The sequence below is a fragment of the Musa acuminata genome, chromosome BXJ1-6, assembly GCF_036884655.1.
Source record: "Musa acuminata AAA Group cultivar baxijiao chromosome BXJ1-6, Cavendish_Baxijiao_AAA, whole genome shotgun sequence".
Taxonomy (NCBI): domain Eukaryota; kingdom Viridiplantae; phylum Streptophyta; class Magnoliopsida; order Zingiberales; family Musaceae; genus Musa; species Musa acuminata.
This window is the reverse complement of record NC_088332.1, coordinates 21,557,052-21,584,380: the sequence shown is the minus strand read 5'-3', so window position 1 is coordinate 21,584,380 and position 27,329 is coordinate 21,557,052. Positions and strand designations below refer to the sequence as shown.

Below are 27,329 nucleotides of genomic sequence, written 5' to 3'. Positions count from 1 at the left end.
ATTTGAGTTGTTTATCTCATTGTAGAAAGCCGTTAAGACATAGTTTGCCACCTCGCCTTTGTTGATTTTCTCCTCATCTTCGGAGGAGCTCGATTCATCCTAATTTGTGTTCTTCTTCTTGCGTTCAAAGCAAGTAGTTGCGTTCTTTAATTTATGTTTCATGAATTTTTTAAATTTATTTGTGAGAAGTTCAAATTCACCATCACTTAAGCTTATGCTCGAGTGGTCTTCAATTGTTCTAAGTCTGAAATCCTTCCTGTTCTTTGGAAGGTGGTTCTTATGTTCGTCAAGTGCCACATTAGTCATTTCATAGGTCATCAAAGACCTAATTAGTTCTTCAAGTGGTAGGTTATTTAGGTTTTTAGCCTATTGTATTGCGGTTACTTTCGAATCTCAACTCTTACTAAGAGAACGTAAAATTTTATTTATAAGTTCAAAATCCGAAAAACTTCTACCAAGTGTTTTTAGACTATTGACGACATCCGTAAAACGGGTGTACATGTCTCTATTACTCTCTCTTGATTCCATACAAAACATCTCAAAATCATGCATTAAAAAATTAATCTTCGAATCTTTTACTCTATTAATGCCTTCATGTGTGATTTCGAGAGCGTGTCATATGTCAAAAGTCGTTTCACAAGTAGAAACCCGATTAAACTTGTTTTTGTCTAAGGTATAAAATAAGACATTCATAGCCTTTGCATTTAAGAGAAAACGTCTTCTTCTCCAAATTATTCCAATGGTTCATTGGAAGAGAAGACCTTTGAAAACCAAATTCGACTATGTGACATAAATCGAGATTCAATGAAAGCAAGAAAACTTTCATTCGAGTTTTCCAATAAGTGTAGTTCGTCCCATTGAAAAAGGGAGGACGAATGAGAGAGTGACTCTCTTGAAAGCCGAAAAGAGCCATTTCTATTTGGGTGTTAATCCAAATTAGAAAACGAGGCTTTGATACCAATTGTTATGATCAAGAGCGAGGTCGGCACTAAGAGGGGGGATGAATTAATGCTGTAATAAAATTTTTATTATTTTAAAAAACTTATTTCGATTAAAACAGATTTCGACAAAAACAATTTAGGAGAGAGGTTAACTTGAAAGCGTTTTTCGTAAAGATAGCTTGAAGGCAGTAAACAATTAAAGAGGTTTGTAGTAAAGATAAATTGCACAAATAGAAATACAAACCAGATTTTAGAGTAGTTCGATCGTCATGACCTACATCCACTTTGCTGATTCCTCTTCCGTCGAAGCCACCGGCATCCACTATCAGTCTTCCTTCAATAGGGGAAGACCAACCACCTTTTACACCCCTCTTCTCCTTTTATCGGGTTTAGGAGACAACCCTTACAAGCACTCACACTCCTCTCTAAACAGAATTCTAAGTTTAAGCTAGAGGAGGGGATTCACTTATGATTGCAACAGCGTTTTCTCACTTTTAATCTCTCTATGCTTGTGTCTTTTAACCAGGGATGAGAGGGGTATTTATATACTTTAAGTTGATTCAAACTTGGAGCCTAAAAACATCTCATCCCGGGTTTCCCGGGCATGGGCGGTACCACCGCTAGTGTCAGTCTAACACTGACACTGTGCTGGGCGGTACCACCGCCTGGCACCCTGCAAGGGGTGGTACAACTATACAGACTAGCGGTACTACCGCCTGACATAGTCTTAACGACTATGCCACGATGATGTCACCTTTTGGGGCACTGTTTGGGCCTCATTAGGCCCAACATAGTCCTTACATGGGCCTAGCTGGCCCCTAATTGGGTTGGCCCAAATCCAAACCCAATTACGTGCTAACTACGTTTCCTAAGGCATATTCTAAGCTAAACAAGTCCGTAAGTCTAGTTTCTTCCAGCGAACTTCCCACGATCTCTCGACAATATTCCGGCGGACTCCCAGCAAACTCCTGGACTTCACGATGATCTTCTTGGTGAGTTCCGACGAGCTTCTCTAGCAAGCTCTGAGACTTCTCGGCTGGTTCTGACAGAACTTCCGACAAATGTCCAGACTTTGATGAACTCTCGAACTCCCAATGAAATCACGTCCTTGACTCCGGGACTTCATTTGGTTTCATGCCTTGCTATCGTAGTTAATCCTGCACATGTAAAACATACTTCGATCTAGATAATTAATACTAAGCATTAATCATATTGTCCGGCATGTCATTGGTCCCTCGACGCTTCGTCTGATTCTTCGGTACATCGTCCTCTCTTGCGGCCTATTGCCCAATCGGCTAGTGACTCTGCAACTCCAATATCCTTGTCGCAATATCCGCTCTTCTTGGCTCGATGCCCGAATCCATGGCCCGAAGCATTCTGTCGATACGTCGACCGATCCTCCGACCACATATATATACATATATATATTCGGTGTCCAAAGTAAAAAAATAAAACTCAAACTAGAAATCAGCAATAAATCTGATATCAGAAAAAAGAAAAAAGAAATAGGAATCGACAACAAGTATCAAATTATAAAAGTTGACACAAGACGTTCCTTGTTCCGGAGACTATTAAATCCTTAACAATATGAGAATAATCAAATATAAAAATAAATCTCTATTTTTTGCGGCACCCTTTCACTTGAATTTTGCCTATTCCATTACGCTCGCTTCGGGACTTCTCCGAGTTTCGAAGAGACTTCTCTTTCTCTTCCGACCGATGATTCCAACCTTTTCTTGTTCTTGATTTAGGCGAACTATGATTTTGTTACTATCCTGTTTCTCTTCCAGTATACCGGCTCGATGTCTGTACTTCTCCGGGTTTCGAACCACAGTGAGATAATAAAGATCTGTACAAAGTTACGCATCATACATAGAAGGGCATTGTCCACGGGGCATGATCAGGTATTAAACCAGAGCTTAAGCATGAGGCTCTTGAGTATTTTCTTTCGACATGACACACCATCGATCAGATATGCCACCCAAGTCTCTCTCTCTCTCTCTCTCTCTCTCTCTCTCTCTCTCTCTCTCTGGTCACACGAGCATCCAGTGCCATCATCTCTTTTCAAATAGAAACTTTTATTTCTTGCTTTCAAAACCTAAGTTGATGTTTTCCATTCTTTCCCCCTGATGTGGATAATTTTTTCCGCTGATGGTTTAGAGAAATAAACCTACCGCTTATGCTACATGTAAACTTCATCTCCCCGTTGCTTTCTAGGCACCTGTTTATCCGTTAGTCTATGTCGGCATCCTGCTTTAGTTGGGAGGATAGTGCTTTGAATATGTTCCGTTTTCTTTCAACGCTTTGGGCATATATGCTTATGCTTTTCTTTTTGTGTGAAATGCAGCTGTGCTCGGTGTACTCATGCTGTTTCAGCTGGTAAGTTGAGCACTGTTTCATTTTTTTTCTTCTTATATGGCGTTGCGCTTCTATTTTCTTATTCTATTTCTCTTTTTGAAAAAAAAGAAAAGAAAAGTAGAACACACTTGTTAGAAACCACTACTAGCCTTACATATTTGAGTATTGTAGTTTAAAACTTAGGTAAGACACTTATAAGATCATTATAGGTTTAGGTTTTTAAGGATATATACTTGAAATTTACTTATTTATAAAAATAAGTGATGTAAATTGAATTTGATTCTAGAATCTTACATATCTTGTTCACTAAATTAGGTAGCATCTTTAAAAATCTGATAGATAGATAAAGTTTCAAATCATCAATCAACTTTGGTATATCATCAATATTTTAACAATCAAGTTAATCATAAAATTGGAGCCACCACGGAGACGTGACCTATATAAAACTTTCAGCTTTCATGATATTAAAAAAGTAATTTTTTTTTTTTTTGATAAGACTAGATACTATAAGGGCTAAGATTGTGCAAGGGGGGGGGGGGACGCACGATCTCCACATGATGTTTTCAATATCAAATTAGGATTAAAATTTAATATTTTTATTAAAATATAAATTATAATTGTATAACTTAATTATATCTATCCAAATTATTAATCATAATAATCGCAAGGTCCAAGCATAGTTATTAGAATCAAACTGAACTAACTGGATCACTGGATCATTAATCGATCTAATTAATTTAGTTGATCAATTGTGTTAAAAAAGAAAACAAATCAATTGCCCGGTTGGTTCTTAGGTAACTCACACAAACCAATCAAGTTAAATAAAATAGATTTAATTTTATTATATAGTTAATATTACTTAAATACCTTCTGTTTAAATCTTTCTTATTTTTTTTATATTTTAAAGTGTATAGGTGTCAATTCGAAAATAAGATTAAGATGAAAACGAAAAGCTTTCCCCTTTTTGCTACATCTTCGCTTCGCCACGGTTCCTATTTCAACCCCGTCTTCTCATCACCTCCTCCCCCTCCGCTCACCCTTCTTTTTATGTTTTTTCTTTTTTTTTTTGACATCTTCTATTAGTTTCTCTAACATCAATCAATAAATATGGTCCTTTCCTCTTTTCCGGTCACCCTTGTGCCTAAAGTTATTTTGTTTTTGTTGTTATTATTATTATTTTATTTTATTAAATTAAGTTTCGCTTTAACTTTCATCATACATGTATGCTACATCCATATCAATATTTCTACTTACCTAATTGAACTGCATATTCACTTTTTAGTTTTCAAAATATTATCATATACTATTCAATTTAGAAAAAAAGTTTTTTATAATATTCGTTGACGTTTTTATTTTATTTTTTATTTATCCAAGCTAGTTGAATTTTTTTTATTAATTTTAATATTTTATAGTTTTTAAGGACATATAATTTTAAATTATTTTATATATTTGAAAATATGTCTAATTAAACGGACGATCGGATCAATGGACCCGCATCGATTCCACGAGTGACCCAGTGACGTGGGGCTCGCTGGTTCACTCTGGTCCTTTCATATTCTAACCCTCGCCACTGGTTACTCCTTTTCGAGTTCTTGCTTTGCTCTGATGCCTTCTTTATAATAATCAGCCTGTTAATTTCAATTGGTAGTTCTACCACAAAACGTTTTCGGGTGGTTTATTGCTTTGTATCATCGTTCGCTGCCTGCCTGTTAACCTCAAAAAAGTGCGATGCCCTCGAACCCATTTAGATCTCTGGTTAAAGCCGTCAGATGAAGATCAGACGACTGGCACGCTCGTTTCGTCTCAGAGTCATCGTGGTTCGCCACGACGAAATCAAAAGCGAAGGCGAGAAAATGAAACTCACCACTTGGTTGTTTTCTTCTTCGTCCGTCTTTCGCGATCTCGCGATGCGTCGTCCCTCTCTTTGTTCTCTCCGAAGCTTTCTTCTCCCTTCCTCGAGATCCGAACCCTAACCCTCCTCCGTTTCTCTGATCGGAGTGACACTAGCTAGAGGAATCAACCTCTTCCGAGGTAAGGGATGGCTTTTATGGCGGTGCTCGAGTCCGATCTGCGGGCGCTGTCTGTCGAAGCCCGCCGAAGGTATCCGGCTGTGAAGGATGCCGCGGAGCATGCGATCTTGAAGGTGACCGTCGGTCTTTGTTCGGATCTGAAATATATGATTTCTCCACAGTTACATATGAGAAAGATTTTGCTTGATTAGTTTGTGATTTAGGTCTTATTGCTTCAATTCAGTTGTAATTTTCTTTTTATCCCACGAAAATAATTTTTGAGGTTTATTACTTAGACGGGCAATGTGTGGAATAGTTTTGATACATAGACATTCTGATTAACCCATATCTTTTGCATTTCCTGTGCTAAATGTTTTGAAGTTATAACCTTGATTCTTGAACTATGTGTCAAAAGTTTTGTGTCAGATCTGATCGAGTCACCGATCTCATTGAACATGCCTTTTCTTTTTATGGAACTGTTCCTAATCACTTTAGTAAATCGTTGTTGCCTTCTTTAACTCTGTTTCTGGGTGTAGCAACTGCTTATGTTCTAATGCCACGATCTCATGGTGTTATCTTCAGCTTCGCTCCTTGTCAAGTCCAAATGAAATTGCTCACAATGAGGACATATTGCGCATATTTTTGATGGCTTGTGATGTTAAGTCAGTAAAACTTAGTGTCATCGGACTTTCTTGTTTGCAAAAGCTCATAGCACATGATGCTGTTACGCCATCAGCTGTGAAATATATACTTTCCACCTTGAAAGAGGTAAAATTCTCATTGAACATGCATTCAACTTCCAAACATTTTATATATAAATTCAGTGCCTGTATTTCACTATCCATTTATCTATGCTCTATGAGTGCCTGGTCCAAGAAAGGTATCCTTGTACTTGAAGCAAAATTGCTGGGGGTCCATGGCTTGCGGTGGCTGTACGAACACTCCTATCATACGAAGTTCTTTATATTCTTTTCTTCTCCAATGCTTCTTAAGTTTGTTATGTATAATATTACTATTATTGGGATTTTAGATTCTGATACTAATAATGTTAGAACATGAACTAGAAAAACACTATTTCCCATCATCCTAAAGATTCTAATGTTAATATGATTTGGGGTTAGGTGGCTTGAACCTTACTGTCTCTTTAGGTGGGTTAGTGTTAACTCTTTTCATGCTTTGGCAAGAGAGTTCTCTATTGCCAACAAGAAGCTATTGCACAAACTAGAAACTCCTGTTTTGGGAGCCCAAAGAAGCTACTTTTATGGTAAAAAGAAATAATTATATCTGTGATGTGTCACCTTTTTGATTTCTTGTTGTATATAAGAGTAAATGCTCCTTGGTTTGCCTGCACTTTGTTTTATTTTTTCTTGTATCTTTGTGCAAATTGTTTTCCTACTTAGGAAGGCCAATTTTCTTTTTCTAATTTAGATATGTCAAAATATATGTAGGCTTCTCTCTGAGGTTTATGCTTCATGAAAGTCACTATACAAAATGTTTGCATATCGATCCATAAGATTGATGAGCCTGATTTTATTGGGCTCATATGGATGGACATTAAAGAGTCACTTAGGTTAACTGGAGCAGATCTTTGCAACCTGCAATGATGATTCCTGAAGCTGTAAAGTGATGGATTAGTAGAGAACAACTAAGAAACTGAGTAAATAGATGTGATAAGGTTTAAATCAGTAAGTTAGATCGTGGATCTTTATTTAGATTGTTTTAAATGGAGTACAAACAGCGATTTCAATAGGCGCGCTTGGGCGCTCGCCTAGGCGCTCGGGCAAGGCGAGGCGAGGCCCGAGCGCCTCACTTCATGTCCAGGCGCCTCGCTTCAAAGAGGCGTCGCCTAGGCGCTCGCCCGAGCCCAGGCGTCGGGCGCTTCGGGCGAGTGCTCGGGTTAAACCAGGCGACCGAACCAATGTTTTACATTTGGTTCGGTCTCCGGTGCTTCAGTTGGTTCGATTGAACCAACTAAAGCATCGATATTAGCCTCCCAACATCCCTCTCGTGACTTCCCCAACCCTAACCCTGCTCGTGATTCTACCGCAGACATTTCCTCTCTATTGCCGCTGCCTCTCTCCGCTATCGTTGCCTGTCTTCGTTGTTGTTGCTCTCCGTTGCCACTGTCGCTGCTTGTCGTTGCTATCATTGCTCGCCGTCGCTGTTGCCGTTGTCACTATCGTCGCTCCCGCTCTCGCTCCTGCTACTGCTGCTGTTTCTCTCAATCAGCAACCTTAGTCTTACTCTTACACCGCTACCGTTGCTCGCTGCTATCGCTATTGCTGTCGCTGCCACTACCGCTACTGTCGCTGCTTGCCACTATCGTCGCTCCCACTCCCGCTGCCATTGCCGCTACTGTTACTCTTACTCCCTTTACTCACATCGACTTGATAGTATACCGTTAACAGTATATTAACAGTATACTGTTAACTGTATACTAGTAACAATATTTTTTTATTTATTAGATTAATAATATATTATTTTGATTTTAATACTGCTAATTTTTATTTATTTAAAATTTTTGTTATTGTTTTGAATTTTGAGATTTTTTGTTAATGTGATATTGTGATTTTGTAAGATTTTTTTAATTTAATATCATATTTTTATTTAAATAATTATATTTATTAATTTATTTATATATTTTTATATTTTAGCGTCTCGTTTCGCTCCGGCGAGCGCCTAGCGCCTCGGGCGTTTTGGCACCTTGGTGCCTAGCGTTTTTTAAATCACTGAGTACAAAACATTAAAGAATCTGGCCAGTAATAAATATGCTAATAGGTGATACATTTATTAACAATGTAAGTTAATTTTTAGCATTATTTTTATGTATATTTATGGGGTTTATTTTGAGGAGTTTTTGCATCAGAAGCTTTTCACCTCCTTTTGTTGTGACAATATCAATGTAGTGATCCAACTATATGATATTGTAGCTTGTGTAAGGATACTTAGATAATATTTATTGATTATTATTATTGTCGTTATAGTCTTTTGGAATATTTTACTATGATGTTTTTGATATGCTTTTTTCAGCATGCTGAGATGACAGATGAGAGTGTTCAGCTTAAAACCTTGCAGACTATCTTAATTGTATTCCAGTCACATTTGCATCCTTTAGAGGAGGTGAGCAAAAAATGACATATTCATAATCTTTTCTTTTTTCCTTTAGCCCGATTAAAAGATTGTGATTAGCATGCATATCTATATTCTTGCCGTCTTAAGTTATAATCCTTGAAAACTTGTTTAAGTGAAAACAACCTTTATTTTTTTCTTTTCAAGTGTTCTAGATGATTGTTTCACTGGCTGGTTATGGTTTAAGATAAAAAATAAATCTTTGATGCTTTCAACTATAACTATTTAAGTACATGATATCTGACAAACTTTGGCTTTTAATTGAAGAGCTAGGATATTAGTTTGACATTATGATAAACAACATCAAACAATTGATGAATCTAGATCATCACTCATTAAGAAGAAGATTCTTTTAGTAGAATATTGGTGAAATATAATAAAATGTCATCACTTTTATTTATTAACCTTAATTTGATTTTCTCTCAAATATGAAGATACGTGTACAATAATCTATATTTCTGTGTACATATGTATATCTTTCTTTTCCTCTAGCTAAAATGAACATTTAAGAGAAATAAATTCCTTTGGAGTCCCTAGTAAATGCCCATCTCCCAAGTATCTTAGAAGTATTCAATTGTAAGTGATTATTTATAGAATCAAATTTCTTCAGGGAAAAAGTTTTAAAATGCATTTAACTATAGATGACAAGTACCAAAGCTGTATAGGTACTCAAAGGTGCCATAAGAATTTTGAAGTATTTAACATGTATCTGAATCTAGTCCATGAATATAATAGAGTGCCAGTGATAAATCTGGATCATATAGATATGGCCTCGAGGATCATGAGAAAAAAAGGTGTACATCCAAAATTTTCACTTAAAAAACAAGACAAGCTGCCTCAATGATCTATCATTGAAATGTGGTGTGAAGAATAGTTTTGATTGGCAAGTGTCTCAAAGTTTCATACAATTGACTTTTGCAAAACTAAAGATTGATGAAATACCCATATCTACGATTAGAATATCAGTCTAGCACCAAGAGGGGGCAGGACACAAAGGCAGGAAACAAGGGGAAGTAGGCAGCTACGAGCAGATGCTCACATTCTTGGAGAGAGTTGCAAGGATAGCCGGTGATGGCAAGCAAGGTGGAATTGAGGTTGTAGGAGGCAGTGGAAAGGAAGCGGCCATTGATGAGGTTGCTAGGTTCTTTTTTTTGTGTTTTGGAGGGGTGTGTCTGTGTGCGTGTGGTAGGGGAGCTGACTCCAGTGCATTTGGTAGGTGTAGGTGGTGCAGACATATCAACAACATCCGGTGGCAGCGGACATTAGCATCGCATGCACAGGGTCATGTGGGAGGCCCAGTCCAGGTTGTATGGCCACTGTTGGTGTTGGAGTGAGCAGCTAGCAATAGGCAAAATTGGTACTGATGGAGCATTTTACTATTGTTATTGGTGGATTAATGTGTTGAGTGAAAGATCACAAGTGGGCGGATGTGATTCGACTTTATAAGAGATCAGATACTAGTACTTGGTGGTAAGCATATTGCTTGGTACAACTTAGCATCGTATGTGTATATGTGGACAAACATGCATACAGACATGTCCGGGTATGTGTACATTTTGTAAGGTATTATCATTACATGTTTGCACATTTATGTTTTACTTTTCAGGGTTTCTATAACATGCCTTTTGTAGTAGTACCTTCTATATAATTACTGAGAACATGACCACTAAAAGTTCTATTTTTTTTCTTTATAGTGCCAATATGTTCATAGAGCAGCTTTTATTTAGATGATCACTTATGGCGAATATTTGTACTTTTTAGGACAACATGGCTCAAGCTCTTGGTATATGTCTCCGTCTACTTGAGAGCAGTCGATCTTCTGACAGTGTGCGCAAGTGTGTATTTTAGAAAGCTATCTTAATACCCTGACCTGAGTCGAGCTTTATTTTTTAACTGTCTCTTATTTGCATTTGTTGTGGGTCAGTACTGCTGCAGCTACATTCAGGCAGGCCGTAGCTCTTATTTTTGATAGCGTTGCTTGCATTGAATCACTTCCTCCTGGCAAAATTGGTTCTGGCAGTCACACGTCTCGAGCTAGTACCATTATGGATGATATTAGCCGTAGTTTCAATAACTCAGTGTATGTAATTCTTTCTCTTGCCTGTTTCTCTTATTTATGATTTTTATTGCAATGATAATTTTGCCATGTGTTTTATGCATATTTTCATTCTCTAATATAGCATGTGCAAGTGTTATTGAAATTGGTATTCACATAATTTTGAGCTTGGCCTTTTGTTACTTCATCATTTAGCTTACTTGAACTTTTGCAGGTCACTTGATAGTGATTTTGTTTCTGAAGGGCCAGCAAAGCGAGAAGGTCTTAGTAAAGTTGGTAAACTTGGACTTCGACTGCTTGAGGACCTGACAGCACTTGCTGCAGGTGGATCTGTATGTGTTGAATGAATCAATGAGCTTTTTATTGCAAAGTTTTTTCTTTTATGAATGCTTTAAAAGAAATAAAACATTATTATTATTTTGCACTAGTAGTTATCTCCCAAGATTTATTTTTTTCATCAATAAGCCATGTCCTACTGGTTTCCTTTAACTGTTATATGCCTACTGTTCTTTGTCTTCTGTGAAGGTAGAAAATATGCACACTAATGATCTGAGTACCTTTCACTTTTGTCTTTGTCAGGCGATCTGGTTGCGAGTTATTTCACTTCAACGGGCATTTGCTCTTGATATACTTGAGTAATGATTTTATTATGCCCTTTTAAATTATTTTTTCACATGATATCCTGATTTAATTTGCCTATTGCCGCCTGAACATTTTTATTTCTTAATTTATGATTTTCTATATCTTCTTTTGCTCTTGCCATTATTCTAATTACGTTTCTAGCATTGTTTCTTTTCATATAGACTACTCTTACTCCATGTACATCTTTTTTACTATAAGCAAGGGACAGTTGTACTGACATATCTATGCAATTTCACTCAAGTCAGTCGTTAAAGTTTGATGCTCTAATATTTGTAAATAGAATTCACAAAAGTCAACTCTTCTTTTTTCCCATGTGTTTCTATTTGAAGCTCAAATTATTTCCCATGATTCTGCTGCTGGGAAATATCATTGAATATAAGCCTTTAAATTTTGGTGCTCTCACCAGTCATTTTTTTGTTTGTCAATGATGATGTTGTTCTCGAAAAGGGTTTTCCATTGAAAATAATGTCATTATATATGACATAGACCATCATGAGCTGCCCCTTACGTTCCTTGTTACTAGGTTGTGCATACAAGTATTTCATAAAATCTCATTGAATGGCTTCTGAACTTTTTGTCACAATTTTTGCATCACTAGGTCTGGTTTTTATTTCTCATGCTGATAAATGTAAGATATTTTCAAATGTGCTTCTAAGGAATTATTATTATTTTATGTTCAACCACCTATATACTTATGTTTTTTTTTTTTATATCCTGATTGCCTGTAGCCTTATTGAAACACCAATTTCTCCTTTTTATCTTTTCTGTTTTCTCTTCGTACAAAAAATCGACAGAGCATTCAATGGCCACATGCAACCCAAAAGGTTTATTACACTGTTTATGCTCCACTCCAATTCATCAAGACATGTTGTTAGTTAATTGTATTATTTAATTGAAAACTGAGTTGAATGATTGATAAAAAAAGAACAGTCTTGTAGACTATGCTGACTGATGACATATCCTTATGACAAATCAATTTTCTAGATATTTTGCTACATTAGTTATTACCTCGTTACTATTGGTACTTGTGAGCTATCTATTTATTTTTTCGTGTTTTTGGAGGAATCACGACTTTGGAGAAAGAGGGCTTTTTGTTGAATTTTTCTGTAGACACATTTGCCTTATAAAATTTTTGAGCATGCTGATTTTAAATTTGTTTTTAACGTATATCTCAGTCATGATGTATTATAGGTCTTTATAGAAGGTGCACCTTCTTTCAAGAGCTACCAAATTCTTTCTCATAACCCCATTAGTTGTTGATTAATTGAATGAAAATTATTTTTAAATACTTTAACCATTTGAATTCATATCTGTTCTATACATTTTGAATTTCTTATTTTTTGTTTCTGAGTTTATGCTCACTTGCTTCCATAATTAGATGGTGCAGTCAATAAGTTTGATATATAAAAAAAACATAGCATCCCACACATGGTATCTGGTGGGAAAACATCCGTTGATCTATGTGCTTACTAATGGTAGACATGAACATAGTATCTGGTTGATTTAGACTTCCTAAGATTTTATGAACATTGTTGCTATCACATAGAAAAGATGCAGGAAGATTTACAACTAGCTTCATTAGGTTAGCTACGTTCCGGTATAGAACTTTCCTTGCAATCCTTTGTGCTTTCATTAGTTGATGGATACAAATATACACATTTGTACATATGCTTATACATAAATATATATACACATTTTATGGAACATAGAATGTGCAAATTATAAACCAAATGATTTTATCTGTCACTCTAGCATCTGTCCTTATTTGTGTCCATTGCAGGTTCATTTTGTCCAACTACACAGCAATGTTTCAAAAGTTAATACCTTATGAAAAGGTTTTGTGTCACATTTTTTGTTATCTTCGTAGTCAAAATCTCTCCATTTTGGATCTTCAATCCTTTTGAATGCATTTGATACGTCAGGTCTTGCGCCACCAAATATGTTCTCTTCTTATGACTTCGCTGCGAACAAATGCTGAGGTGGTCTACTACTCTACTTCAGTTTTATGTTTGCTGTTGTGGACATTGATCTAACTTATGTTCACATCTTGTTAATATGTTTTCCCATTCAAAATCAGCTTGAAGGGGAAGCTGGGGAACCTACATTTCGACGATTGGTCTTACGAGCTGTTGCAAATGTTATCAGAATGTATTCTTTATCCCTTGTTACAGAAAGTGAGGTATACATTTTGTTACTCAACTTAATGTGCCCATGCTTGGTTATATGCAAATATTTGTTACTTCTATGACTAGGGCTGATGCATAATCCATTCCAAGCTATGTACCCTGCTAGTAAATAAATGTGAGTACCATGGTTGTTACATAGTGGTGATTGCTATGCTCAGGCATGGTGTTGTAAATACGGTAATGCACTCAAGCAACCTAATGTGGCCTAGGACAAACATTGGCATTCTACCTAGTGTTTGCTGTAATAGTGTGAACTGTGGCATAGTGCCATTTAGTTACTAGAATGGGCTTGGGATATGTGACATGAGTTTGATATTTCAGCATACATTTTACCATTTTTCTTCCTCAGGCAATCTTTTATTATATTTTGACTGTCTGTTTCATGGTCCATATTGATTAAGAAATCCTATATGTTTAGACTTAAAAAGAAAGTTGATGCTCCAGTGGCCAAAACATTTTTCTGGATCAAGGATTCAGTATTTAACTATTGGCAGCATTTGGCGTTTCTATAAATTGTTCAGTTAGAGTGGAATTATCCTACTGGCATCCATTTTGTGCTGGCTTGACGCCTTGACTTAGGGTGTGATGGTTTGGACTTTGGATACCAAACGGAGTCTCATAATTATTATCATGTTGATGTAGTATGTCTTGTTTGGTATGTGTCACTGAGAGGTTGTGATGCCCAAATTAATTCCACAACAAAATTGGATGGTAGGTGGTTGTTGGTATTTGAGGCTGGATGAGATATTTTAGATCGCATGGTTCAAGTATAAATGTATAATAATTCCATTGAATCAGGTTGTGACAGCATGTGCAAAATCATTGATGTGAAACTAATAAGATCTTTTAATTTCAATTACATGTACTGTTTGATTATTTTGAATTATGCATCATTGATGGAGCTCTCTGAAACATCGTGAACAGATAGGGCATCTGTCTAAAATTTTGACAGAACATCTAGCTAGATTTTTTAAATCAAGAATTCCAGAGAAACAGGTATCCATGCTTAGACTTATTATTGCAGCTTATTATGCTTAAACAGGTATGAAAATGATATGTTAGTATATGACAAATCTTGAAAAAGGTTAGGAAATGACATGACATTGACATGGATGCTTACCATTTTTATGTTATATTATTTCATATGGTCATTTTTCGCTTTTAGATCATTGATTTGAACATTGGCCACATCACCCTGTACGTTCTTATATTTACTCTCTGATCCACATACTAGTTAGTCAATATTGGTAGTAAGTTATTCTTTTTGTAGAACTAAACATTCTTGTATGATAAAAGCACTTGAAATTTGGAAGCACGATTTCCTTTAATGGTCATGCTCACGGTTTGATGTATTGCCTGATACAGTATGACATGGGCAATACATATCAGTCCATCAACTCGTCAGCTGATCAATACGCGGACACTGTTAGGGGTTGTAGAGGGCAGTACACCTCTTGTATCACCCGATGCAGTTGGAACTTGACCGTTGGTCATACAACTGTCAGATTTCAACCATATAATGGTTGGATTTCGGCCGTATTGATCTCCTCTGGTCATACCAGGTCCCAGTGTTCAAATTGGCTCTTAGGTCCTGTTTTGGCCCTTTAAATTCTCCTCCCTCCCCCACTTTTACTCACTCTCATTCACTATCATTCTCACTCTGTCACTCATTCAGTTTTTCATACTTATAACCTATTTTCTATTCATTTATGACTTAGATACATATTATTCTTATCTAAATATAATTTATACACCAAGAAATTAGGATTTAGGAGAACCCTAAAGCAGTTTTTTTTTGAATTTTGGCCATTTTTTGCCCTTTTTTCTGAACACTGGTACATAGTGGCCATGTTCGGCCCTTTTTTCGGAACATTGGTATGCTGGTACTGACCGATCATCCAATGCAGCCGGTCAACATGAGATGGCATTCCTTGGTGGCTTGGTCATGCTTTCCTTTGGTTGGTATCTTGAAATTTTCATTCAGACATTTGCATTTTTGTGTTTTATGCTATGTATGACCCTAAAAATGCGCACAAAAGATATGTATCTATCAATTATACTAACATGATTAATAAAAAAATTAAAATAAAGTAGTCATTGGTGTTAGAACTGTAGTAAGTGTATCTAGCAAGATTTCTGTTATGATAGGATTGCATCAAGAATCAGTTTAAGTTGACATTGGCAATAGATAATCTTGTTAGCCATACGTAGGATAGACACAATGGTAATGTTATTCGTAGATGATATTGTGTTGCTTGATGAGAGTTTTGTTTACATTATTTCTTAATTTGAGTTATAAAGACAAACCTTAGAAACTTGACATTTTAAATTAAGTAGCATTAAGTACCATGATACCTAGAGAGAGGATGAAGAGGAAGAGAAGGAGAAGAAGAGGAGAAGGAGAAGAGGACGAGGAGTGGAAGGAAGAGGTGACTTAGGAAGAGGACTGGTTGGGCTGACAGCAAGGGGCGGCAAGTTATGCACGATGCAAGTGATGGGTGGTGCACAATGTGAGTGATGGGTGTTGCGAGGAAGTGAGCATGAGGGAGATTGAGAGAAGGGCACCAGGGGTTGCTTTATTCTAACCCAAAATTAGAAAAAGAAAAGACTGAATCGGACCGGGTAAGCTTGTTTAGGAGGGTTGCCATCCAGTAATTACTGAAACAGCCTTGAATCTCCTGAAAAAGGGTGGCTTTCATGCGGGTTGAGGCTTGGACCAATAAATACCACCTAGTACACACCAATCCAGCGAAATTTAAAACCTTGTTTGTTGTTTGTTCACCGGCAGTGGTAGATTAAACTTTTTATGGATTTATATCTGGCTGTTATTTTGATAGTTCAAATTAGTTTCTGGTTTAATCTTTTTTATTCTGGCATTCTATTCCAGTGACCTCTGTGTTTTTGTATTGTTTTTATTTTCAAACCATATGATCCTTTTCAATTCACACATAGATCTGAGTTTTTTGTGGCAAAGTCAAGTTGACGACAAAATTTGATAATCTCTTTGCAGAACAATGTTCAGATCTCAGACCCTTTTAGAAAATAAAACAATGCTAATTGTTAAGCTAATTTCTTATACATAGACCGATTGTAGAGCTGAATCAACTTTGGTTTTGTGGTATCATAATTTGGTAAAGACAACTGAATCCTAAAGGAACTACTGAACTACCATGATGTGTGACCATTGTTTTCTGCTATGTCATTATTTCTCTTACTCTCTCCAGACATGACCGCTGCTGAATCTGGAAACATATTCTTCAACTAACATCAGGGAACTTTGTTTTTACAGGTATTTTTAAATATGTTGGTAAAAGTAACCCGTCTTGACTTGCCACTGTGGCATCGGATACTTGTGCTTGAAGTCTTGAGGGTAACTTTTCAACAACTTAATCTGTGACTAGTTACTGTGTTTCTTTTGAACTATTCTATAAAATTCTGGAGTGATTGAGAGCTACCCCTTTTTTACCATTTCAAGGGTTTTTGTGTTGAAGCAAGGACGTTAGGTCTGCTCTTTTGGAATTTTGATATGTAAGTTTTAAGAGTTATTTTCTTGCTCATTTATTAATGGATTTGTTAGATTGCTGGTCATCTTCAAATTATCCATGAGATTTTGCCTTTATGTAGCATTTGTATTTATGTTTAACTGACACTGATTGAATTGATTTTTTGTACTGCATGGATACAATTTTACATTGATATTTTTCTTATTGGATATTTTGGTCAAGACTAGATTTTGCTATTTGACATTTGATTGGACACACCAGTTTCCTATAGGTGTATTAGTCGGTTGGTCGTGAACTTGAAATGCTAAATCACTTGAAAACCTTGCCAAAGTGAGACTTAGCTTGGTAGGAAGTTATAAAGGATGACACCTGTTTTTTTTCTTTCTATCTTATTTAGCCTAGTTAGTTCCGAATTAGTACAACTTGCAACTTTTGCATTTAGGTAAAAAAGCACATACTTGAAGAATAACAATCTTATATATGATTGAAATATGAAAATGCAATTTCTATTTTTTACTAAAGTAAATTTTAATGGTTTAGGATTGTCAGTATAGAAAGTAGAAATAAAAGTTTAGAAGGCAGTACCTCCAAAATATTTCACAACCCTGATCCCTATTGTAAGAAGCAATCCAGTTAGCAGCACTATTACCACAAAATAAGCATGCTTAGTGACAAATTATTCATGTCTTGTAATCCGGAATGCCTCATACTGCCATCCATTCTGTACAACCAAGGAGGGGCAGTTACCTCCCTCAAGCAACAACTACTACCCAAACCTGGTGCAGTTGTAATATTGGTAGTTCATGCTATAGATGATTCCCTGAATTGACTTGGTCCATTGCCAGTAGCGGCCACTGCTTTACTCATATTGCAAGTCCCTCGATCACTGCTCATATTGTCCTCCAGGGAAGCATGTATGCTGGCTGTGAGGTCCGGATCAACGTCAACCCTTGTACTCGTCGTAGACCTTTCAACTCTGTAGTCTGCCAGTTCATCCTGGCTGGCCTTTTTTTGCAGCTTGGTGCTTTCCCATCATCAAGTTCTTCTCGAAAGGCCCTTCTTATCTCTTGAGGAACTTTTGTGCATTTCGCGACATTATGAAATCCATTGGTCAAATGCTGTGTTATTTAGGTTATTCCTCCTAATGATGCCATTTGGGGTATGTACCTTAAATCAACCATTAATTATGTGTTAGTGGAATAATAGAGCCTTAATTAGTCATTCATTTCTTGATCTAAGAACAATAAACATGCTAAAATGACCCTAAAATTACCTCTATTTAGCCCTTAGTTATGTGTTAATGGAATAATAAACCCTTAACTTCTCATTCATGTCTTAATCTAGCAATATTAAACATGCTAGAACAAGTCTTCAATTACCTCCAAATTGTCCTTTGTAAACGGAATATTAACCGTTAATTCATCTTTTTATTTCATAATCATGCAACATGAAACATGCTACAATGAGCCTTTAACTACATCTAATTAGTCCTTAATTATGTGAACATGAAACAATAAACCCTTATTTCTTGGATAATTCTCTAATCAAGTAAGAATAAATATACGACAATAAGCCCTTGATTACCTATAATTAGCCCTTAATTATGTGTACATGGAAGAAAAAGCTCTTAATTGATGGATAATTTCTTAATAAAAAACATACCAGAATTACACCTTAATTGTGTCTAATTAGTCCTTAATTAAATGTCTGTGGAAGAATAAGCCCTTATCCCTTAATTTTCGTATCACAAAGAATAAACATTTCTTTAACCTAATTACATAAAATTTTCTTAGGGGTCAGGTTTTGGTCTAGACTGATTTGAAGACAAGATTGGATCTTTAGATTTAAGCCCTCTTTGAATGCAAATCAACCTTCCCTGATTGTTTTAGAAGGTTATTGAGAAGATCTAAGCCTGGTTTGTATTTCAGCCATCAAATAGGTCACTACTGGTCCGAACTGGCCAGTACAATCGGATTTTAATTTCTCATATTTAATACAATACTTTGTGGGTGTAAATCTCAAAAGATGGTATTACTTGCTTTGGTTGGCAGGGAATGTTTCAAAAAAGTCTTTATTAAGGTCAATGGTTTGAGATGTAAAAATGGGTATAACAAAAGTTGGCAGCGGAGGGAGTTTAAGTAAACATACCAAGAGAATCTTAAGTCTGAAGAAAAAATGTTGTTTGCGTGATACATTTAAAAGTCTTATTACTTAAGAAAGCAAGTGTTCTTTTTGTAATCACAATATTCATGAAATTTTGTTGATTTAGTACTGAAGTTGATAATTTTATGTGTACAATATAAGTTAGATGATGGTGGTAATTATTTTCCCAAGTAGAAACTAGTTTTGAGTTTTGAAATTCTTAGGTACACTGGTTACTGCCAAACAATTTTTCAAGTTCTTGGGATTTGACCAGTGATCCAACTGTATCTAACAATGCCATATGATACAGCATTTAACCTCAGAAGCCTTGGATAACACAAAATCATTCTTAAGTAGTTTATTTTATGTAGTTTATTGTTTCTTGTGTTGTTGGAATTTGTAAAAACAACGTTTCACCATAAGCTCCTACATTTATCCACACAGAGAAATGCTTAATTTAATATCTACAAGTATTGAAAGGACTGCCTGAAATGGGCCAGTAGTTTTATATACGAAATTATAATTGTGTTGTTGTTCTTTTGTGAACTTTATGAAAAATTATCTCGGATTTTGGAAATTCAAAAGACATATTGGGACAAACAATTATATACTTTGTTAGTCACACGCCTTAAATTCTAAGATACCTCTGTTTTGTTAGAACTGATGCAGTTGTAACATAAAACCACCCCAAGATTCAGAATTCACAATCTCCTTTTACCACCGGGTGCAAATAAGACCACAGTCAAATTTGTCTTCCAGGATAAAAGGTGCCCCCAAAGTTGCATTTTTCTGACTACAAATATCCTTTTTGTAAGTTTTAAAGCTCAAGTGATGTAGTCTATGTCTAATAACAGTTTGCACAGCCTATGGCGTAGCCGAAATGTCTTGTATGTCCCATTAATTTTTCCTTAACCAATTTGGGATTATTCTTCGATCCCTTCACAAAAAGAGAAAGCTAATGTTTGTGATTGAAGTGAAATGTAATTAGAATTTCTCATTATTTTTGGAAGCATTCCAATGATTCTTGTTGTGTTAAGCGATATGGGAATGCATTTGGTTTTTCTGTGAAACTCAAGAAATGATAGTTGCCTGTTGTGAAATGGTACTAGCTTTTAAGTCAATCTGTTCTTTTCTTGCAAGCTTTCGTTTACTGTGAATGTAAATTGCCATGTGAATAGACTTTCATGTATCATCAAGTCTAAGCTTTATTGAACCAATTCATGGTTTTCTTGCCTTGTATTTTGCTGCACTATCTCATTTTGTTTTGCCTAGGAATCCAAAAAACACAAATGTTGTGGAGAACATGGTGAAAGCACTTGCTAGAGTAGTTTCCACCATCCAAATGGTATTCGTTTCACTTCCCTTCTTATTTTTTTGTGAAATTATTTTTGGCCTATATTGTTACATTTCTTGAGTTATGCCTATCGTGTTACATTTTTTATTACTAGGTAGGAGAAACCTATCAAGACGTCATTTCATTAAGCTTATATGATAATGATTACAAGTTCCAAAAAAGAAAAAGATGTAATAACACTAGTAAAGCAACAGAGTATGATATGTTCTTCATGAAATTGATTCTCTTGTGAAAAAGTTGCTGAAGAAAAAAAATCTATGGTTATTAAGAATTTAAGATGTGAGAGATCTAGTAAAAGTTCTTGCATTTTTATTTTTCCAAATGTTTTAGCATGTAACAATGAATAATCCATCCCAACAAAATTCCTCCAATTGCCTTAAACAAGATTGTAGGAAAGTGGCTGTAATTCAAACTTTGAAAATTCCTCCTTTGCATATTATAAGGGGGAACATAAACAGGATGTTACCAGTGACCATGCAAGATTAGTTGCACTTTCTTCGGTGCCTGTCAATGATTTCAATAGGCGCTCGGGCGCTCGCCTAAGCACTTGGGCGAGGTGAGGCGAGGCGAGGCGAGGCCCGAGCGCCTCGCTTCATTTCCAAGCGACGTGCTTCAAAGAGGCACTACATAGGCGCTCGCCCGAGCCCAGGTGTTGGGCGCTTCCGACGAGCGCTCGGGTTAAACCAGGTGACCGAACCAGCGTTTTAGGTCTGTTTCAGTCTTCGGTGCTTTAGTTGGTTCAATCGAACCAACTAGAGCATCGATATCAGCCTTCCTCTTGCGACTTCCCAACCCTAACCCTGCTCGTCGCTCCCGCTCCCACTCCCGCTTCCGTTGCTACTGCTCCCGCTGCCGTTGCTTGCTGCCGTTGTCGCCGCTCTCCGCTCCCACTATCGCCGTTGTCGCTACTGCTGCCGTTGCTCGCTGCTACCATTACCGCTGCCACTGTCGCTGCTCGTCGCTCCCGCTCCCGCTGTCGCAGCTCGCTGCTACCGCTGTCATTGTCGTCGCTCGTCGCTCCTGCTCTTGCTGTCGCTGCCGCTACTCGTCGCTGCTGCTCTTAGTCAGTAGCCTCGATAGTATACTGTGAAATACTAGTAATAGTATTTTTATTTATTAGATTAATAATATATTTTTTGATTTTAATACTGTTAATTTTTATTTATTTAAAATTATTGTTATTGTTTTGAATTTTGAGACTTTTTGTTAATGTGATATTGTGATTTTGCAAGATTTTCTTAATTTAATATCATATTTTTATTTAAATAATTATATTTATTAATTATATTATATATTTTTATATTTTAGCGCCTCGCGTCGCTCGGGCTAACGCCTAGCGCCTCGGGCGTTTTTGGACCTCGGTTCCTTTTGGCGCTTAGTGTTTTTTAAATCATTGATGCCTGTTAACTATAATGCCATTTTTATAAAATTTTTGCTTTTGTGGGCCTAATTTGGAGTATCCTCAAGTTGGTCTAATGTAAGAAATATTTATCAATTCAACAACGTATGAAAGATTAACTTAAATGGTTGTTCGAAGGGTACTATTTCAAGGAGATTCTGTCAATCCTCATCGTCAGTAGAGATACAACGATTGATATTGGCTTTGAAATAAACGAATTTCCAGGCCATGCTGTAAGGAACTCCAGGCTGATAAATTATGAGATATATATCAATTCAAGAACTTATGGAAGATCAACTGAAATGTTTTAGAAGAGGACCTTTTCCTGTACATCCTGTCAACTTTCTCATCTTCAATAGAAATACATATGATTGATCCTGACAGTGAGTTGTAACAATTCCCTGTGATGAAGGAATTCCTGGGCCAAGAAGTTGCAAGTAACTCAAACCTGTGCTGCTTAATTAGTACAGCTAGCTTTTCTTACCAGAAATCTATATCCGAGTTTCATAATGATAAGTTGCAGTCTTCAGAGGAAGACTTAAGTGATTGATAGGAAAGTTGCAGAGAACCACCAAGATTCTTTGCGAGTGATCTTCCCAACATTTCTCCTCTAGCATGATGACTTTGGTAGACTTTGTCAAAACGTTGATTGACAAATCTTAAACTGACTCAAAATAGTACAGAACCAGTTTCAACATAATAGTAAAGTAACTTCAAAATATTTTAGAGGGTTTAAATTGAATAAGAATTACTGGTCTGATCCCTCTGATTTAGCATCTTTTCCCAACCATGAGAGTCCGTACAAGATAATTGACAAAAAGGATATAAAGAAGAGGAGAGAGTGGCGCACTTGTGTTAGGCTATTGCTATGAATAAATTGCTTTTTTAATATCCTATATACTAATATTACAGAGTTTTTGAGACGAGGTAGTGCTTGATGAGTTGGATTGTTCTGCATTCATGTCTTTTTTATTTAAAAATATTAATTTTTAAAATTTTCTATTAATGGCACTGCCATAAACTTGCTTTTAATTGTTTAATTTAGCTTTTTTAATTTTTGACCAAGCTGAATTTGGATTTTCATTTTTGTTGAATGTTTTCCCCAATAAATTTGATCATTATGCCATCAGTTGAGCAATAGCTATGCTTTATATAGCTTGAGTTATGTCAGCTAATAAGAACTGCTCAACTCTTCCACGCTTCCCATAGCTTCTACTACTGTAGCTAGTTTGGCGGGAACAATCCCAACTCCATGTTGAAAGTTTCCACCACTCATATGATTTGATTCGCAAGGAAGCTTTTATTGTATGCACTATTGTGCCTTATATACGCCCATGCGGCCTATATTCCATTATGACAGCTCCATCATAAAGGTAGACCTCCTACACAATGAAAAATATTGCAATTTTTACAATCCCTATTATACTCCCTTTCTTGAATGCTAACTTGAGTGTAGCTGTGGCCTTGCCAGGCATATATCCAATGCATCTGTTCCTACTTTGGTAGTATAAGCTCCATGTATGATTATCACGTTAGACTCCTGACATAGTGTTCCTTAGCACAAGGTCATGACCAGCGATTTAAAAAGGCGCTCGGGTGCTCGCCTCGCGAGGCTCGAGCGCCTCGCTAATCTCCCAGGTGGCGCGCTTCAAACAGGCGCCGCCTGGGCGCTCGCCCGAGCCTAGGCGCTGGGCGCTTCGGGCGAGCGCCTGGGTTAACCGAGGCGACCGAACCAGGATTTTAGGTCTGGTTCGGTCTCCGATGGTTAGTTGGTTCAATCGAACCAACTAAAATTGCTATAAGTGACAACTGAACCCTAACCCTCGCCGCTGCCGCTCCCGATCCCGATCACGTTGCTCGCCGCTGTCGCTGCTTGCAAATGCTGCCGCTGTCGCCGCTCGCCACTATCGCTGCTCGCAAACGCTGCCGCTATCGCCGCTCACGCTACCCGTTGCTCGCCGCTCCTACTCCTGCTGCCGCTGTCGCTGCCGTTGTCACTGCTCGCAAACGCTGCCGCTGTCGCCGCTCGTGCCTCCCGCTGCTCGTGCCTCCCGCTCCCGTTGCTCGCCGCTGTCGCCGCTCTATCACGGACTTAGCTGGTTTTGCCTAAGTCGTGCGGCACCCTCGCGTGTCCGTCCGCAAAGGTCAGCCTCCCCGAAGTCTCCCATTGTCCCTTAGGTCCAACAAAAGAGAGAACGGGCTAGAGAGAACGCCTCAATCGGGATCCATAAGCAAACATCTCCGAAAAACACTTCATAGACAATGCAAATTACAAACAGACTTTACAAGCTCTGAACAGTGGCACAACAAAGGGTAAAATGGTCCATTACAAATCGAGAATCTCTCGCACGTGTCAACATGACACAACCTTTATTTACAAGCCTAAAGAGGCCACCAACCCAACTAAAATGGGACTATTAAGCCTTCGGCTGCCCCTTTACATGCTGTACAAGGCATGAACATGCCAAAAGACACGGACATACATAAGCATTACATCAAACACCTTGTTTAGAAGCAAGGTTCTCAATACCGTATCGTACCGGAGTTTCGATCTGGGCTCGGTACCGGTACGGTACGGTATACCGAGCGGTACACCCAGGTGTACCGCTCGGTATATTTAGGCGTGCCGAGCACTGTAGCAGTGCTACAGTGCTGCTACAGCGTTGCTACAGTGTCGGAACGGTACCGATGGTCCGCGTACCGAAAGCCTATCGGACCGGTACGTACCGCCCGTACCGGGCGGTACGGTTCGGTACTGCAGACCATGTTTAGAAGTTTGTCCGTGACATTCTCCCCCACTTATTCCTTCGACGTCCTCGTTGAAGCCTTTGTCGACACTCCTCGCCTTTGCTGAGTCTTTAATCCTCTGCTCCAGCTACAATGCGCCTCTTGGCTCCTTGTTGCTCTCCGCTGTTGTTTTTGAGTAGTCGAACCTTTGATCCGCCATGCTGCTTCAACTCACCAATGACACTGACTCTGGTGTGGGGTTGGCTGAGTTGTGTTGATCCTTGTTGATTCCTGCGGATCCCCCAAATGAAGGAAAAGACCATCCTTACTGCGCCAGTCTTTTAAATTCCTCATGCTGCTTGAACTGGGTGGATGCTTGTTGGAGCTTTAACGAGCATCGTCTCGTAAACTTCTGAAGTTTTGGGTCCTTCCTCCACAAAATTTGCTCATTGACTCTTCCTTCACTTAGTTGTCACATCTAAGTAGGTTCGCATCACTTCCGCATTTGATTGGCATTTCGTTGGGAAATGAAGCGGACAATCTACTCTCAGTAGCACTGATCACCGTTGGTGAGGATTTGACAACTATTGTCTTCCATTATCTTCGAAGGGTCTTTGAACATATACTGAGCTCCTCTGCTAGATAGTTAAGAGAATTGGGGTACTCGGTTTCACCCATTCTCTTAAGAGTTGAGAAGGCAAAGGTTACTTGACTTCGCCCGCCTCCTCGAGGTTGTACTTCATGCATCGAGTTGGTTACTAGCCTTCGTCTACTCTTTGCTCACACTTCTGAAGCACATGAAGTGTTTGCACTCCTTGCGTTAAGTTAGTTACTGTGATTAACCTTCTCAATGCCATCGAACTTCTGGAATGCAGGAAGTTTTCACCCTAACTTGGAGTAGTTCTCTCATAGGTTTGGTCGCCTCTGGGATTGTACCGTCTTCTCCATCAACCCTGCCGCCTACTCCTCTGAGTAGCAAAGGTACAGCACCGCGTACTGCCTGCTTCGTTCCTTGGTTATGCACTCTTGCATGACCCGAAGTCCTTCACTTTCGGCTATCTTGATGAGAAGCACATTGACACCGGTCTTACGAAGTTCTTCGGCCTCTGTCCTTCAACCTTGTCTCGGTACTTGGAGATTGCCTTTGCATGCTCCACCTCCTCGGCCCCTTTCACGACCAAGCGCTCTCCCTCCATGAGAGCAAGGGATCAATGACTTTCACGGAAGTCCCGCCTCTGCGGTACCATGGCGCTGCCATACCCATGGCCCTACTATCCGTCGCCTCGCATCTGCATCTCTTTTTCTTCACGATCAGTAGAAATGTCTCCGTGGCACTCCTCTGAGTCCACCTCCATTCTAACTTATGCTTGATTTTGGGTAGCTAAGTCCCTCTGGACTCGTCGTCGCTTCCTCGCCCCTTTCGACCCCCTGCTTCAACACCTCTGTGTTCTCCAAGCAGTCCGTTTGGTCGATGGAAAGACAGACTGCAACTCCCATGCATGGCCTCTGCCATCACGTTGTAGGGTTTGCACCGATTCTGTTCTCCTTAGCTCCTTGGTAGCAACGTTCGCTTACTCGGCCTTGTCCTCTGACTTGCCGGGTTCCCTTCAGCGAATATGAGCTTTGGAGCAGTCCAACACTCTAGCTGCTTCGATCATACCTCTGCATGATCAAGTTCCTCCCATGGAACTCATTGGTACTTGCATTCGAACTTTTCCCTTGGTGGAACACAGCCCCCATATGCTGATGACCAAGGTTTTCATCCGATGCAAAATTCGATGCACGCCCGGAAGACCCGCCTCTGCGGTACCATGGCCTTCACTCCTTGAATCCATAGCCCTTCTTGCCGTCGTGTTGTTCACCGAAGTGGAGCTTCCAGTAGCTCCCGATCATACCTCCATATGATCAAGTCCCTCCCGGGACTATGTTGTGTGTATCGTATTGCCACGAACTGTTCCACCACGATCCGTTGCACCATGTCGCCTCCTGGTGACATCTCCATTGCATTCTGATCCTTTAGGAATAAACTCGAATTGTGAACCCTCCATGTGTGGCCTCTACCAATACATCGCAGGGTCTCCTCCACCTTCGATTTTGTTCGCTCCTTTGGCAATCGACCTTCATCCACCCACTCTTGGGTCACACCTAGATGAAGCACTGCTCTAGGACAGTCCGTCGCCTAGTAGCTCCCGAAGTCCACTGACTTCACTATAAGTTGTGCACCATTGTCTGGATCCTGGGCCTCTGCCCCTACCAGCACAATCTCCGCTGCGCACCGCTTCCTTCATGGCAACTTTGAATGACAACACTGTGGCATATTCTTCAAGAGTACCCGCCTCTGCGTCCTCTTGCCCCGTGCTAAGGCCTTCTGAACTCAACTTCGCCTCCGCAAATTGAGTCGCCTTAGTTCCTTCATCAAATGCTCCTCCGAGATAAGGTGCATGTGCCCCGAAGCTCCCTTCGTCTTTGGCGCCATGCAAGATGAGTCTGCTCCGTCAGAATGAAAGACCCATGGAACAACATGATCCTACTCTTGCCTCTGCAAGAGTTCATGTCCTTGACCTCTGTCTAAGGAAAGCACTGTGCCTCTGCTCCATGTTCCAACTTCTATGCTGGCTCCCTTCATGCGGCTTGAGTACTTCGCCAAGTTACACCCAAGTTTCTCCGCTCCTCGTTTTTGCATTGAGTCGATGGTGGCCCTCGCGCCCACCATTCCACGGGTCAGCCCTCCCTTGAGTCCGATCTCCACATCGACTCCAAGTGTGCCTTCATTTAAGTTGCTTTGGGCCGCTCCCCCACTTGATCTCGCAATGCATCCACCAATGCATTCTCTCAAGCGAGATCATGCGACGACTCCTCGCCGCTTGCTCAGTCCATCGAGCT

At 38.7% G+C, this 27,329-nt stretch overlaps 1 protein-coding gene across 6 annotated transcripts in view; it reads left to right on the top strand.

The window, feature by feature from the left end:
- The first annotated feature begins 5,023 nt into the window (after positions 1 to 5,023).
- Positions 5,024 to 27,329, top strand: part of LOC135585036 (uncharacterized) — a 76,880-nt gene continuing 54,574 nt past the window's right edge. For 2 of the 6 annotated variants that reach the window (XR_001978561.2, XM_065188008.1), the window contains exons 1-13: positions 5,029 to 5,442; positions 5,891 to 6,076; positions 8,339 to 8,428; positions 10,199 to 10,272; positions 10,362 to 10,517; positions 10,708 to 10,825; positions 11,073 to 11,128; positions 12,916 to 12,970; positions 13,058 to 13,114; positions 13,213 to 13,314; positions 16,611 to 16,691; positions 16,797 to 16,849; positions 20,239 to 20,311. Coding sequence is in view for 5 of the 6 variants with exons in the window: in XM_065188008.1 (XP_065044080.1) it covers positions 5,338 to 5,442; positions 5,891 to 6,076; positions 8,339 to 8,428; positions 10,199 to 10,272; positions 10,362 to 10,517; positions 10,708 to 10,825; positions 11,073 to 11,128; positions 12,916 to 12,970; positions 13,058 to 13,114; positions 13,213 to 13,314; positions 16,611 to 16,691; positions 16,797 to 16,849; positions 20,239 to 20,311 (1,206 nt within the window). In the remaining variant the exon portion in view is untranslated. Of the gene's footprint in view, positions 5,443 to 5,890; positions 6,077 to 8,338; positions 8,429 to 10,198; positions 10,273 to 10,361; positions 10,518 to 10,707; positions 10,826 to 11,072; positions 11,129 to 12,915; positions 12,971 to 13,057; positions 13,115 to 13,212; positions 13,315 to 16,610; positions 16,692 to 16,796; positions 16,850 to 20,238; positions 20,312 to 27,329 lie in introns of those variants that run through there. The other 4 variants (XM_065188010.1, XM_065188007.1, XM_065188011.1 and 1 more) reach the window with 4 other exon arrangements.